The sequence below is a fragment of the Micromys minutus genome (assembly GCF_963924665.1).
Source record: "Micromys minutus genome assembly, chromosome: 31".
Taxonomy (NCBI): Eukaryota; Metazoa; Chordata; class Mammalia; order Rodentia; family Muridae; genus Micromys; species Micromys minutus.
This window is the reverse complement of record NC_137966.1, coordinates 15,512,890-15,527,739: the sequence shown is the minus strand read 5'-3', so window position 1 is coordinate 15,527,739 and position 14,850 is coordinate 15,512,890. Positions and strand designations below refer to the sequence as shown.

Here is a 14,850-nt window from a genome sequence, read left to right as displayed (position 1 = left end):
GGAACCGCTTTGCAATTTCCCGAAGGGGTCACTGACATTTTGGGGGAGCCCCTTTCGAGCTCCCGGGTTGCAAGGCTGCAGAGCTCTATTTGATACATAGTCTATAAAATGTTGGCCAGACTATCCCATAAGCTCTCTCCACACAGCAGGGCTCCCACAGGGGTAGCTAGGTGGACTGTGGGCGAGGAATGACCATTCCTGTCACAGGCTCAAAGATGCACGGGGACCCCCTCTGCGCGGGGTGCATGCCTGGCTTCATCCTTCCTGTGCAGGCGGGTTTCTGGACCTGATGTCTGCCGAGTACCCCAGTGATGAGGCTCCAGTACACGGAAACAAGGACTGAGGCCGCACACCTGCGGCCGGTGGTCCCAAAAGGGCGTAGATAGACTTTCAAAGGAGAGAGCAGGGGCTCCCACTCGGGCACCCTTGTGTCCCTCTGCGCTACAGCATTCCCGTAGTGAAAGAGCGAGGACTTTGGAGCCAAGCGAGCCAAGACTTTGGAGACCAGCTCAGGAGGATTGTTGGGGTAGCTGGGACAGCTACTGGTCGCGCTTGAAGTTAGCCTCCCAGTCCAGGTCTGGGCTCAGGACGGGGAGGGGCGTCTCGGCCCCGCCCCGCCCCCGCCCCTCTTGGGCTCCCGGGTAGCGAGGCTGCAGAGCTCAACCCATAAGCCGGGCGCCCTGGGGCTGAGCGTGCGACGTGCTCTAGCCGGGATGCACGCCTGTCTGCGGTTCCCACTCCCGGGCCTGGGCGCTGTGCGACCCCATGGCAGGTAGCGGTGGCCTGGGCGGCGGGGTCCGGGACCTCCAGGGCGCGGGGCCGGGCCAGGGGACTGCACTGCGTGCTTCTCGTGCTCCGCTGGCGCTTGTAGCTCTGTTGCTAAGCGCCTACTGCCTCTTCGCCCTCCCCGGCCGCTGTCCACCTGCCGCCCGCGCCCCTGCTCCGGTTCCCGCACCCGCCGAGCCGCCCCAAGCCTCCCGCCGTCTGGGAGCGCCCGGCCTGCCGGTGGCCAGCGGCCCGGGGCGCCGGCGCTTCCCGCAGGCGCTCATCGTGGGCGTAAAGAAAGGCGGCACGCGCGCGTTGCTGGAGTTCCTGCGGTTGCACCCCGACGTCCGTGCACTCGGCTCTGAACCCCACTTTTTCGACAGGTGCTATGATCGCGGCCTCGCCTGGTACCGGTGAGCGCCCCTGCTGGTCCGCGCCTTCGGCGTCGGTGTGTGCCTTGGACTGTGCTTTCTTCGACGAGTAGAGTAGAATCCTGGGCACTGGGTCTGACACAAGTCTGTTAGAGAAATAGACTCGATCTCCCGGGCACAGCGGCCCTCGAAGGAGAGGCCATTTATAGCCAAGGGTCGGCAGGAATTAGAAAGTCTCAGGAAAAACTCTGTTCTCCTGTTGAGTTGTTGAGGGTCTCAGCGAGGTGTGATACTGGCCTGAAAGTAGTCTCTAGTCGGTGAGATAACTGGGTAGGTAGACTTACTTCCCTTTTTAGAGGACCAGGTACTGGGGTTTGAACCGGAAGCCTCATATATAGTAAACAAGTATCCCACCGCTAAGCGTCCACACACTATTGTGGTTTGTATTAATATAATCCCGGTGGGACTATTTGGGAACCTTAGAGATACTTGGAGCGCAGTCACTTTATGATCTGGTAAGTACGGGTAATCTTCTGACCACTAGTGAAGTATATTAAGAAAGGGCCTCCAGGTTTCCAGAAGCTTTCTAGAAAATGCCTTTCTATCCCTAAGAACCTCTCCTCGACCCTGCATCAGGAGAGTCCTTTGTAGCTGCTGGAGTCTGGAGAAAGTTAGGTCTGGGCTTTGACAAGGGAGACTCTGCTCTTTGGTACAGCTAAGGGTGAGGACTAGAATGCACCCTCCTGCAGCTGTCCTTTCTCCACAAGGAGAGACTTGGGGTGCAGCAGTGGAATGTGGGGAGTGCCACCCCAGCCAGCTCTAGCAATATGTCCTAGTGGATAGTCAGATACCGGTCCCTCCCTGCTGGTGTGTCTGCTTATGGGCCCTGCCCACCGCCTCCTGCAGCTATACAGGCACCGAGGGCACCCTGTTCCTTCATGTGGGGAAATGGGGGTTTATAGACGGACTTGCCTCTTCTGCAAGCCTGTGCCCAGATCACCTGGAGAGTCAGTGCAGGTGGCAGGATGCCCAGGCACTCCAGCCTCTGCCTTTTGCATTAAGACTGGTGGGTTTGGGAGAGAACATGTTCCCGACCTCCGATGGGTCAGTACTCGAGGGTGGGGGGAGTTCTTGGAAACACTGGTGTTCTCAGCATTGGAGGAAGGAGTGTTCAGGACAGCCATACTACAATTTCAGAATCCATCTGGAAGTAAGTGCAGAGGATGCTGCGGGAGGGAGAAACCCATGGGCCCCATCCCATTTCTCAGGGTTTTCCTCTGTGGCTCGCCACTGTGGATTTCCTCAGAAGTGTGGAGTAAGCTAAGTGGCCTGGCTGGCCTTCTGGAACTGTGCAGCCCAGTGCCTTCACCTGCCTATAGCTGCAAGGGTCTTATGTTCTCTGGTGACAGCGCCACAGCTAATGTTCTTTCAAGCCATCGCAGGTGGGGGCTGAGCCTCTGAAAATCACCAGTGACTTATTTCCAGTCACAGGTTCCGTGCTGAGGGAGGGAGGTGGGGGAGGAGAAGCTGGTGGGAAGGTACTCTGTGATCTGCCTCATTCAGGGAGTGACCTGTTTATCTACTGGACTTAGCAGAGGGGCCCTGGGTTGCTCTTGGCACACGTATTCTCCTCCCTGGTTCTCCATTACATCATTTCTTTGACTTTGTTGTTGCTGCTTTTGGGACAAGGTCTCTTGTAGCACGGGTTGGCCTCAAATTCTCAGTGTGGCCAAGGATGTTGTTGAACTCCCATCCCCTTAGCTACACCTCATGAGTGCAGGGGATTACAGATATCTTTATTACAGGTACCACTATGGCGCTTTCTGTCTGTCTGTCTGTCTGTCTGTCTGTCTCTATATGTGTGTCTGTGCTGACATGACATGAACATGTAGGTCAGAGGCTAATTCTTAGGAGTCTTCTCTCTTCTCCCTGTAGAATGTGGAGATTGAACTCAGTCAACAGATTTGTTCAGTAAATGCTTTTACTTGCTGGGCCATGTCACCCACCCAAAGGGACCTACTTTGTTTGGTTTTGGATTTTGAGGCCGTCCTGCAGTTCTGGCTGACCTAGAACTTCGGTGTAAGACCAGGCCAGCCTCACACTCAAAGAGATGGAGGTGTGTGCCACCACACCCAGTCCATGGCTGCTTTTATGCAGTGCTAGGAGTTGAACTAGGGCCCTGTGCATACTGGGCAAATCCAACTGAATTACATCCTCAGCTTTGTAGGCTTTTAAGGGTTTCCCATCTTGGGGGCCATGGGCCTGACCACTCTCAAAATCATGCCACATTTACTAGCCTACTCACCTTACTCACTGAGTGGTTTGGGGTGTCTGTCAGCTGCTATTTTTTTGGAAAAGGAAGAAGAGGTAAGAAGGGGTACAGTAGGAAAATTCCTGTAGCTCCTGGGGTTTAATGGGTTAGCCCATGTGAGGGGATGTCAGGGTAGGCAGGAGGAGAGGCTGGGCATATTCTTTGCTCCTGTGGTTAGGGACCTGGTTCACTAGTATACTCTCAGACACTGGTATAGGGTCTGTAACCAGTTTCCTCTGGGCTCCTTGGATCTGGGCCAAATGAGGTGTGGGATACAGAGGTTGTGGTGGTGGACTGGAGGGGATGGGCAAATAGGGGTGTGGTCTCAGGCTGGCTGGGAGCCATGGAGAAATGCAGACCAGATGGGGTGAGTGCAACAGGAGGCACGGTTCATGGAGCGACTTGACAGAGCTCCGCTGTGCTTGCCCACACCTTCCAGACACGCAGGTCTCCTCTCCCCAAGCTTGCAGCTTCTGAGGTTCATGGGAGGGAATGGATGGTAAAGATGCCAGTTTGCAGAAGGGCTTGGGACTGGTTTGCAGACCTTGGGGTTGGACTCCATTGAACTTTCCCTGGCAGTGGCTGGGCGACATTCCGATGTGTTTCCTGACTATACAAGATTCACATATTGGGGACAGGAGCTCTGGGAACAGAACCTCTATGGAATCCCCTCTTTCAGGAGGGGAAGAGGGAGGCCGGAGGCCTGTCATTTCCTTTCAGTACTTTCTATCCTTTCTCAGTCTTAGGATACCTGCTTATGTACCACTGTATCTGGGCCTGATCTCACTCTTGCCTGATCGAATGGGGGGTACATGCACGTACCTCCTTCCCATCACCAGCACCCCAAACCAAGCACCCCAGCATGCCCCCTGTGAATTCTTAGTTGTCCCATGTTTGTATTTTCTTGGAAGCCTGACAGAGAGAAGAAAATGAAAGTCAGTAAAGCTGAGCTCAGGCCTGTGTGTCAACTTGGCCAGAGTAGGTCCTGGGGTTGTCAGAAAGGGGAGAACAGTATCCCTGAAAGAAAGGGTGGAGTCAGGGCTGGGCAGGTGTCTCTCTCAAAGCCCCATTGCCTCTGCCTCTGTTGACCTAGTTCCTAGCTTTTCTTTGGAGTCGTTTGCTCATCGGACCGGCCCTGTCCTGGCCTACCTCACTAACAAGATGTCAAGTGCAGCCCGGGGACACCTCTCAGGGTGTCTGGGCCTGCCTGGGCTAGGCAGTCTGTGTGGGCTCCCCTCAATTTTGGGCTTGGCTGTTGCCAGCTGACTTTCTCTGAACGTTTGGATTAGGCCAACACTTTCCTCCAGAATGCAGGCCATTTCAGAAATGATGGTTCCTGGTACCCAGGGGCCACTAGGGACCTTGAGACAGGCCGTAGGTAAATTAGAACCATATTACTAACTTTTCAAAAGGGTTCTGGGTTCTGCTAGTGACTATTTGATGTTCTTAGCTGGGCACAGAGAGACAACTGAAGGTCAAGAGGGGATGTAATTACATTTAGGGGAGGGAGGGAGAGGCTGCTCTTTGGTAGATACATTTGTCAGTACTAATTGATGACCTAATTTGTGGCCATTGATTATGGTAAAGAGGCTGTAGGGGCTTTCCGGGCCAGCCTGTGGGTGCCTGGTTAAAGCTGGGTGTAGCAGCTTTGGAAGGGGTTGGTCTGTCCTAGGGTGTTGCCAGGATTCTATGGAGGTGACCCTTCAAGGTTGTCACTTTGGAGCCATACTGATGGGCAGTTTTGGTTTTGGGGTCTACTGTAGCATGACACTGGGCACCCCTGCCCTTTAGGAGGGTGAGCCCAAGAGAGGAGGAGGATAGCCTTCCTTGGCCCCGGGCTTTCCTCAGAGGAGGAGGGATTGGTTGCTGGTCCCCAGGGCTGATCTAGCTGGGAAATGGCTTTGGAAGAGATGCATGTTGGGAATCACTCAGTTACCTCCTGCCATTCCACAGGGGTCTGATGCCGCGTACCCTGGATGGGCAGATCACCATGGAGAAGACCCCCAGCTACTTTGTGACTCAGGAGGCTCCCCGCCGAATTCATAGCATGTCTCCAGATACCAAGCTGATTGTGGTGGTGCGGAACCCCGTGACCCGGGCCATCTCTGATTATGCACAGACACTCTCCAAGACCCCAGGCTTGCCCAGCTTCCGTGCCCTGGCCTTCCGCCACGGCCTGGGTCCCGTGGACACAGCGTGGAGTGCCGTGCGCATTGGCCTCTACGCTCAGCACTTGGACAATTGGCTACGCTACTTCCCTCTGTCCCACTTCCTGTTTGTAAGCGGTGAGCGTCTGGTCAGTGATCCGGCTGGCGAAGTGGGTCGTGTACAGGACTTTTTGGGTCTCAAACGGGTTGTCACTGACAAACACTTCTACTTCAATGCTACCAAGGGCTTCCCCTGCCTCAAAAAGGCCCAAGGTAGTGGGCGCCCCCGCTGCTTGGGTAAATCCAAGGGCAGACCTCACCCCCGAGTGCCGGAGGCTGTGGTTCAGCGCCTGCAGGCTTTCTACCGGCCATTCAACCGCAAGTTCTACCAGATGACTGGCCAGGACTTTGGCTGGGACTGATCGAGGCCCAGCTCAGCCTTTCCCTAGATGCCCAATACCTTTAATTTATGTCTGTCTGCCTGGTCATTGCCGTGTTTAGGAAATAAAGCCTGGATTTGTCTTCCACTTCTGCTTGAAGGTGGGGGCAGGAGTGGTACCTCAGCCACTGCCTGTGCACTGAAGTGCCCTGGGAGGTAATCGATGTCCTTGGTCATATGTCACAGGTGAACACCCGAGGTTTAGAGAGGTTGAGCCCAGTGACATCCAGGCAGCCCTGGAGGCTGTCCACAGCGACTCTTTCTAGCCTTTGGAGGCTGAGCAGGTTGTCTTTATGTCTAGGATGAAAACAGGCTCCGGGCTCCTGAGTGGTGGAGCAAAACAAAGCTGGCTTGGCCACTGTGTGGGTTATATCCACCACCTCATTTTAGCCTTAGTCCCAAGTAGAAGCTTGATGGAATGGCTGGGCGGTGGGCAGCAGCTGGGGGGTGGGCAGCAGCTGGGCGGTGGGCAGCAGCTGGGGGGTGGGCAGCAGCTGGGGGTGGATAACAGCTGGGGGCGGGCAGCAGGTAAGCAGATACTTCTTACAGCCACCAAGTGGTTCCAGCCCTCTGGCCCTGCCCACCAGGCATCACTCCCACAATGCCTTGCCTAGTCTCCTGTGCACCCCCACCAGGACAGAACAGGAACCATCTGCTCATTCACGGCCAAGAGAGGCCAGATTTGGGCGGGCTAGGTACTCTTCCCTGATCCAGATGCCCTTCAGCTGTCCTGATAATGACCTCTGAGCCCATTTAAGCCCTGTCATACCTGCACTGTCCCGTGTCTGCATAAGGACCTGGCTGTGTGGCCTTTGCATGCATGACTCCTTGGGTCTCATGACCTGTCCCTGGCTGTGACTGATGTGTATTTTCCCCTTTAGATGCTCAGACCTACTCCTTATCCCAGGAGTAAGGGAAGATTTACTGTGGACAAGGATCATCTCTCAACATCTACCTCACCTGGTCGTCAGGGTTCACTGTGAGCCACAGGCCTCACAGGTCACTGTAGCTTCTGTTTTGGTCACTTGAGTCCATCACGGTATTAACATGAGATCAGTTAATGTCTGCACCAAGAAGAGGCTCAGAAGAGGAAGAAGGATATGGCGGGCTACAGGACTGCTGTCTTTGTCCAGGGTGGCTCCTGTCTGGGGCTGCCCTGAGGGGCTGATGCTTTTTCCAGGCTGTTTCCCTGGGCCAGGCCATTGGGGTTACGGGCTGGCACTTTATTTCCAGCACCCATGGAGCAACCGCCATGGCAGTGTGCTGGGCAGATGTTGCCAGATGCAGATGCAGATGAGAGGTATACACAGCTTCCTCCAGACTCAGGCTCTGGAATGGGTGAGGGGAGACATATTCCACACCTGGTTAGATCATACCTAATGGGCTTGGTAACTCTCTTTATTCCCTGGGCCAGAGGTGGGAAGGAGGGCAGGAAAGCCCTTGGCTCCTGGGACAGTTACCAGTCCAGTGAGCACTTGTCTCATTTCTCCCTGGGCAGTCCCCAGGCCCCATTATTATCCTGCTCCATTACTGTTCTTTACTGGAATAATGGTGTCTTCAGCACACCCCATTGATTTATTTTATTTGTTTGTTTTTGCTTTTTGCCCCCTCGAGACAGGGTTTCTTTGTGTAACAGGCCTGGTTGTCTTGGAACTTATGATGTAGACCAGTCTGGCTTCGAACTCAGAGAGGTCGGCCTGCCTCTGCCTCCCTAATGCTGAGATTAAAGGCATGCATATGCCATTATTTTAAACTGTTCTCATTTCCAGCCCCATACCCATTGCTTCTAGGGCGAAGACCAGATGCCCACCTGCAGCCCTTAAAAGCCTTAAAAGCTCACCACTCCAGTTTGGCCTGCTCCTCTCAGCTCTCAGCTCCTGCTCCCCTAACCCACCATCGCCATCATCTGCAGTGCCTTCACAAGCTTTGTGTATACTGTTCTCTCTGCCAAGATGCCTTTCTCTGCAGATGGATCAGATAGAAGGAGAGGAGCACCTTTGATAGAGAGGAGGGATACCCTTGAGCTAGGCAGCTGGGTCTCTATTCTGGTTTCCCTGCTCCTGTCCCTGTGTTCAGAGCTTTGTCCGAGACCTTCTAAGGTGAGCACTTATGCCCTCACGGAGTTTTCTTGGGTACAGTGCTGTGAGGTCAGGGGTTTGCCTGGGCCCAAGCTCTAAGGACAGTTTTTAGATACAGCAAGGAGAAAGCTGGACTTATGTGTTCTGCTCACACCCGCCCAATGGAAACTTAGCCTGAGGGCCAACGCCCAGTGAGAGGTACCCAGCTGTGCCTCAGAACACGTTGTGGGCAGATGTGGTGGGTCTTGCAGGCTGTGTGGGGGTGGAGCTCCTTGGGGGAGTCATCAGCCTTTAATTAAAAGTCCTAAATTGCTTCCCCAGCTGCTCTGTGGGTTTCCCATGTTGGAATGTTCCAGATGGAGTGAGAAGTGCTGATTCAATTACCTTCTTCCTGTCTTGACCAGTGGAGAAGTGGCCTGGGACTTTTCTCTAGTTCTCAGACAGGGATGGAGCAGGAGCAAGTCCAGGAGGGTGGCTTGGAGAAGCCCTGGAAGGAGGCTGCTTTTACCAGTAGGATCTCATCCTGCCCCAGGCTCCTGGACACACCTGGTCTAGGCAGGGGTCACTAGGTGAGGTCAGTGTTCTTGCTCCTGCCTTTGTGGTTTTGTATACAGCAGATACCGAGACCCTGTGCAGACTGTGGCCTGAGTGCCCAAGGCCAAGGGGAGGCTCGGAAAGGTGGCACTCAGGTCTTCTCTCCTGCATATGCTTTCCTTGTCTGAAGACTTATCCTAGGAAACACACAACGTGCTGGCACCTTGCCCACCCTTCTCATTGTCAGCCCCCCCCAAAAGCTATTATCATTCCCACCTACTCCAGAGGTCTGCCAGATCTTGGCAATAAGGTCAAGACAGCATCCGGTAGTTCTCCCGAGCATTGCAGGGCTGTAGTTGCTGACCCCTCCCTCCTGCCAGTGAGGTGAGGCTGAGGTCTCTGGTTGTGGGTGGTCTCTTTTCGTGGGGTTGGGCCAGCCTCTGTGGTCAGGGCATGGTTAGAGGATCAGAGGGAGGCAGCCCCTGGCTTGTTTCCTCCCAAGGGTGTGCTGGGCAGGGCATCAATAGAAAAAGGAAGAAGGAGTGCTGTACCCTTCTACACTGGAACACCTATTAGTCCCCGCATTGGGGACAGATCTTATAAGCGGTCCTCACAGTTGATCTCCAAGTGGCCTACAATAGACAAGTCTGGGCCTAGAGGTCATCCTCAGGGGACCTGAATGTCTTTTTACCCGTGCAGGATCCCTAAGCCGGGGTCTGCCTGCCCTGGGTTCTGTTAGGGAGGTGGCAGACCGTGGTTTCCAAGGAGTCTTCATAGTAATGCATCTCGGCTGCAGATAGGCCAGGGCAATGTGGAAGCCATTGCTGGTTTAGTTTGCACAGCCACCCTTGAAGTTTTCAATGCAGTTGCTGAAGATCCCTCGGGAGAGACTGGGACGATGCTGCCGTCCTGAAGTTCGGATCCACTGGCAAAAGACTCATCCAAATTATAATTAACTTAATTTATTATTACAGCAGGACAACAGCCTTAAAGCCAAGCGGGAGGTGGGCCACAAAGAAGTGGCTGGAGGAAGGGATTTAAGGTAGAGACCACAGTTAGTGCATTTTTTTTGGAATATGCAGCCGAAACACCTCCATTTCCCTCAGCTATCGAGGAGCTATTTCTCTCAATCCTGGTCACACAGTGATAAGAGGGGCTACAAAAGCCAGAGCAGGCAGTTTTATAGTTCTGGGGAGGGATCACAGATTAAGAGTTTAGGGGAGCTTATCTTTTAGGAATTTAGAATGGCTGCCTAGCACAAGTTGGAGTTCTTCTTAGCCACCACAGTGAACCCACAGGACCCCCCTTTTCTAGAAGGTTCCTCACAAATTGGATAACACGAAGTGAGTATTATGGGTTGAGATAAAAGGGACAGTCCTGATGCAGCTTTGAGCAGATTGATGGTTTGTTTTGTTTGTTTGATTTTTGAGGCAGGGTTTCTCTCTGTGGCCCTGGCTGTCCTGGACCTAGCTCTATAGACCAGACTGACCTTGAGCTCAGGGATCTGCCTGCTTCTGCCTCCTGAGCGATGGCATCAAAGGCGTGTGCCACTGAAATGACCTGTGAAAGTTGGTTTTAACGTCACCTTGCCATAAATCAGAATCACCTGAGAGCTTCATTTGAAGACTTGTTCTGATCACTTTAGTTCTGTGGTTCTCAACCTATGGGCTGTGACCCCTTTGTGGGTCGAACAACCCTTTCACAGGGTCACCTAAGACCATTGGGAAGCACAGGTATTTGTATCACAGTTCATATTAGTAGCAAACTTATGGCTGTGGAGTGGCAGCAAAAATGATACAATGTGGCGTCACCACAACATGAGGAACTGTACCAAAGGGTGGCAGCATTAGGATGGCTGAGGAACACCGAGGAACACCGCCTTAATTGATATGGGAAGACCCGCCCTGATGTGGGCAGCATCTTCTGATAGCAGTTCACAATTTCCTTTTTAACTTTGGTTTTATGAGACAGGGTCTCTCTACATCATCCTGGCTGTCACTACTGTGTCAACCAGGCTGGCCTCCAACACACAGAGAGCTGTCTGTCTCTGCCTCCTGTGTGCTGGGATTAAAGGCCTGCGCCACTGTACCCAGCACAGCTCGGATTTTTGAAGAGGAAGGAGGGCTGTTTCCACTGTTTTGCTCACTCTCCTCTTTGCTTGCTTCAAGCAGAGAGGCCCACTAAGTCCTTATTAATCAATCCATCTTTTTTTCTTTCTTTAAAGAAAAGATTTATTTATTTTTATGTATATGAGTGTTCTGTCAGCACGGACACTTGCATGCTGGAAGAGGGCATCAGATCTCATTATAGGTGGTTAGGAGCCACCATGTGGTTGCTGGGAATTGAACTCAGGACCTCTGGAAGAGCAGTCAGTGCTCTTAACCACTGAGCCATCGCTCCAGCCCTTATCATTCTATCTTGGCCAAAAGTGAAAGAGGAGTGTGAGAGAGATAAATTACTATGTATGGTGTGTGTGTGTGTGTGTGTGTGTGTGTGTGTGCGCGTGTGTGTGCACGAGTTCGAGTGTGCACATGTGTAGTTACTGACTTAGTGGCACTCACAATATCAAGAGTTCAAAGACAATCTCAGCTACATAAATAGTTTGAGGCTAGCCTGGGCTACTTGAGACCCGGTCTCAACAGGTGAACAAACAAACCTCAAAACAAGACAAGAACAGAACCCAAGGGAACCAAAGCACAGGCCTCTCTTCTCAGGCTTGAGGCAAGGGTTCTTCCCACTGAATCCTAGCCCACCCTGCACAAGCTGTGCAGCCATAGTCCGGTCTTGAGGGCTTGACTCAGACGCAAACTGTGTTCTGGTTCATTCTGGGTCTCAGCCTGCAGTAACTCTGTGTTGGCATGGTGCTACAGCATCCCCAAGAATGGTGGCTTGTTTCAGACACACCCCACCTCTGCAACTGCCTGGCCTCCTTCAGCAGTGAATCCATGAGAGACGCAGGGCAAGGTGGTCTGGATAAAAGGTGGATTGAGGATGGAAGGCAAGACAGAACTCTTGATGGCTCTGGAGACTGGCCAATCCGTGCAGCAGTTCAGACATAAGACCCCATTGTCTGTAGAACTGGGCCACATGATGCATCTCCAGGTGAGCTGTGGCCAGGAACACAGTGGAAGGCTTAGCTTTGGGGCATTTGTTTCAGCCACCAGGGAGGTTCAGCAATACCCCAAATAGGCTGTGAAGACCCCATGTAGCACGACCTACAGCTCATCAAGCCTCAGTTGACATCCCTGCTTCAGAGCCTGCAGCCAGGGGACATTTGGCACTGGCTTTTCAGCATGGATGAGACCCATCTAAATGTGATGCTTAGCAACAGGCTCTTGCCAAGGCTTCTGGGACAATAAGGGAAGGAAGGACCCATCTCCACTTTAAAGCCCAAACTCCTGGCTTGGAGGCTGAGAATTCCTTTCATACTGCCTAATCTGAGCCACATTGTGCGTGCTTTTGGCTGGAAGAGCTGTACATAAACAGTCAGTCAACCAAAACAGTTAATGCAAAACTGTTGCCAAGAAGCATTACATACACGAGCCTTCTGATTAAGGGGAAAAACGAGATCTCCAGTCAGGCAATTGAGAACAATCAGAGATCTTGTTCTCGCTGTCTTTCGGCTTCCAGAGTTCTGCACAGGGCCCCTCACTGGAAGAGAGGTCTGGCCTGACTTGACAGCCTCCCTCAGTCAGATCCTATCAACCTCCTTCCGTCCTCTATGAGGGAGGACAGGATATCTGATGGGAAGCCGATCCTGAGACAAAGGCTTTGACTGCCTCAGGGAAAGCCTGTCCCTCACAGAGGAGCCTAGTGGCTGCACAGCAGGGGGGATCCTGCCAACCACAACGGTTCTGGGGGAGAAGCATCCGGAGACTGTCTGGCCCCTTGGTCTCACTGTCTGGACTTGAATTGGAAAGGCGTGGGGGGTGGGCTTCTGCAGGAGTGAGAGGAGGCCCTCACCGTTTTATAGCTAGCTAGACCGGTATGGGGTAATCGAGAGGGGACACATGGACCTAGAAGTATGGTGGGTGAGACACGGGACACGTTAAGTCAGACTCTGATCTTAAGGAGTTTCCTAGATCCTCACAGTATGAGCAGAAGCAAACTCCATGAGTGAGTAAGGAGAAGAAGGGACAAATCTATGGGGAGGTGATGGTGCTTATTGATGAAGATACTGATGATGGTGATGTTGATGGTGATGGTGATGATGGTTGGTAACAGTGACGGTGATGGTGATCATGGTGGTGTTGGCAGTGATGGTTGGCAATAGTACGGAGGGCAAGAAGGGTGTCACTAAAAGCAGTTATGTATATTCATCTGCCCACAGCATGCACAGATACAGGAGTCATGTGTCCTTGGGACAAACTCTCCAGGACATGGATGTATGAGGTAAAAGAGCGAAGACCTCTGAAAATAACGTGCCCCAGATGTGGGGGACTGTGCATTTGGTGGCTGTCACTCATGTGATTTGATTGTTGATCTACAGGCTCTGAATTCCAATCCTCAGGGAGCAGCTCCCAGGCAGGCCTCACTAATGAGGTGTGCTCTTCAAAGAGAACCTCCACTCTGGAGAGCTGACATACGGCAGCCATGTTTGAACGCTAGCGGGTCTGTACCAAGTGCTGCGGAGTTGTTCTCTCCGAAGCGGTTCGTTTAGTGCAATGTGACTATTGCCTGTATAAAAGTAAATAAAAAGGGGCAGAAGGCAGTAGAGAGAGATCTTCTGGCCCAGCAGGAAGCAATCAGCTGACTGAGGGCTGGGGGTGGAGCACCAGGCAGCTCCTAAGAGGCTCAGGACTATCAGCTATCAAATACAAAGGGACTCTGGGCTTGTAATGCAAGGGATCAAATTCGTCCCTTGACTAAGGGAGTTTTGAAGAGAGCCACAAGCCTCAGAGTCATAGCCCTGGCCAGCTCCTGGATTTCAGCCTCGTGAAACCTGAGGCAGAGAACATTGCTTAGCCATCCAGAACCCATGACCCCCAGCAACCTGGGAGAATAAATGGGAACTGTATTGAACTGCAGAAATTCCGGTCATTTGTTAAGCTGCATAGAAAACTAAAATAATAGGATAAGCCAACCAGGGAAGAATGTTCTGGAATAAGGAGCAAGTCTTCAGTGATGAGGTGTGGAGAGGAATCTGGAAAGTCTTGGATGGTGAATCCTTTCATAACGGTAGCTTTTGCTCCTGGGCCTATATAATGGACAACTCTCCCAGATCACCAGGCCCTAAATGCTTCCTACAACCCTGGGAAAGCTGGCCCTCCACTGGGAAAGATGGTTTTTATTAACTATCATAGGCTCAGCATTGCTTCCTGCTGGAAGCCAGTGTCTCTTCTTCTTCTTCTTCTTCTTCTTCTTCTTCTTCTTCTTCTTCTTTTAAAAAATATTTATTTACTTTAAGTATATGAGTACATTGTGGCTGTCTTCAGACACACCAGAAAAGGGCATCAGATCTCATTACAGATGGTTGTGAGCCACCATGTGGTTGCTGGGAATTGAACTCAGGACCTCTGGAAGAGCCAGTGCTCTTAACCATTGAGCCATCTCTCCAGCCTGTCAGTGTTTCTTCTCTGTCCTATAGCAAACATAAATTATTTATGATGAGGGTTGGTGGACTGGGAAGAGACCTGAAGGGTCTTTCAGAAGCCTCTGGTGTTCTCTCTCTCTCTCTCTCTCTCTCTCTCTCTCTCTCTCTCTCACACACACACACACACACACACACTCACACACAGCCTCCTGGCTGGAAGGTAGGGTGTCGACATGAAGCAATGCTCCGGATAAAAAAAGCTAAGCTGGGTTTGGAGGTGCACACTTGTAATGTCAGCACTTGGAAGCTGAGGCTTAAGATCAAGAGCTCAGAGTCAGGGCTTGGGGAGGTAGCTCCACGCAGACATGTACAGTGTACTTACACATAATAAATAAACCTTTAAAACAAAGCAACCTACAGTGGGAAAGGTTTACTATGCTGGTAGACCTTTATTGAATGAACTTAAGACAGAAACTCAAGCAGGAATCAGAGTCAGGAGCCAAAGCAGAAGCCATGGAGTGCTGCCTAAGGCTTGCTCCTTGTGGCTTACTCAGTCTACTTATTCAACCCAGGATCACCTGCCCAGAAGTGGCACTGTCCACAATGGGTTGGGCCCTCCCCCTGCCATTCATAATTAAGCAAGAAAATGCACTACAGACTCCCCTATAGGGG

The 14,850-nt window shown here is 52.3% G+C and overlaps 1 protein-coding gene across 6 annotated transcripts; it reads left to right on the top strand.

Annotated features, from left to right (window-relative positions):
- The first annotated feature begins 651 nt into the window (after positions 1–651).
- Positions 652–6,110, top strand: HS3ST6 (heparan sulfate-glucosamine 3-sulfotransferase 6). 6 transcript variants are annotated; one of them, XM_080942177.1, is made up of 3 exons: positions 677–772; positions 1,149–1,178; positions 5,401–6,110. In XM_080942177.1, exons 1-3 carry the CDS (start codon positions 714–716, stop codon positions 6,014–6,016), a joined length of 705 nt encoding a protein of 234 aa, XP_080798303.1. In that variant the 5' UTR covers positions 677–713; the 3' UTR covers positions 6,017–6,110. The 6 variants fall into 6 exon arrangements, with proteins under 6 accessions (XP_080798304.1, XP_080798303.1, XP_080798302.1 ...); XM_080942178.1 differs by lacking the exon at positions 1,149–1,178 and having other exon boundaries at positions 652–772; XM_080942176.1 differs by lacking the exon at positions 1,149–1,178 and having other exon boundaries at positions 680–1,148.
- Positions 6,111–14,850: the final 8,740 nt, after the last annotated feature.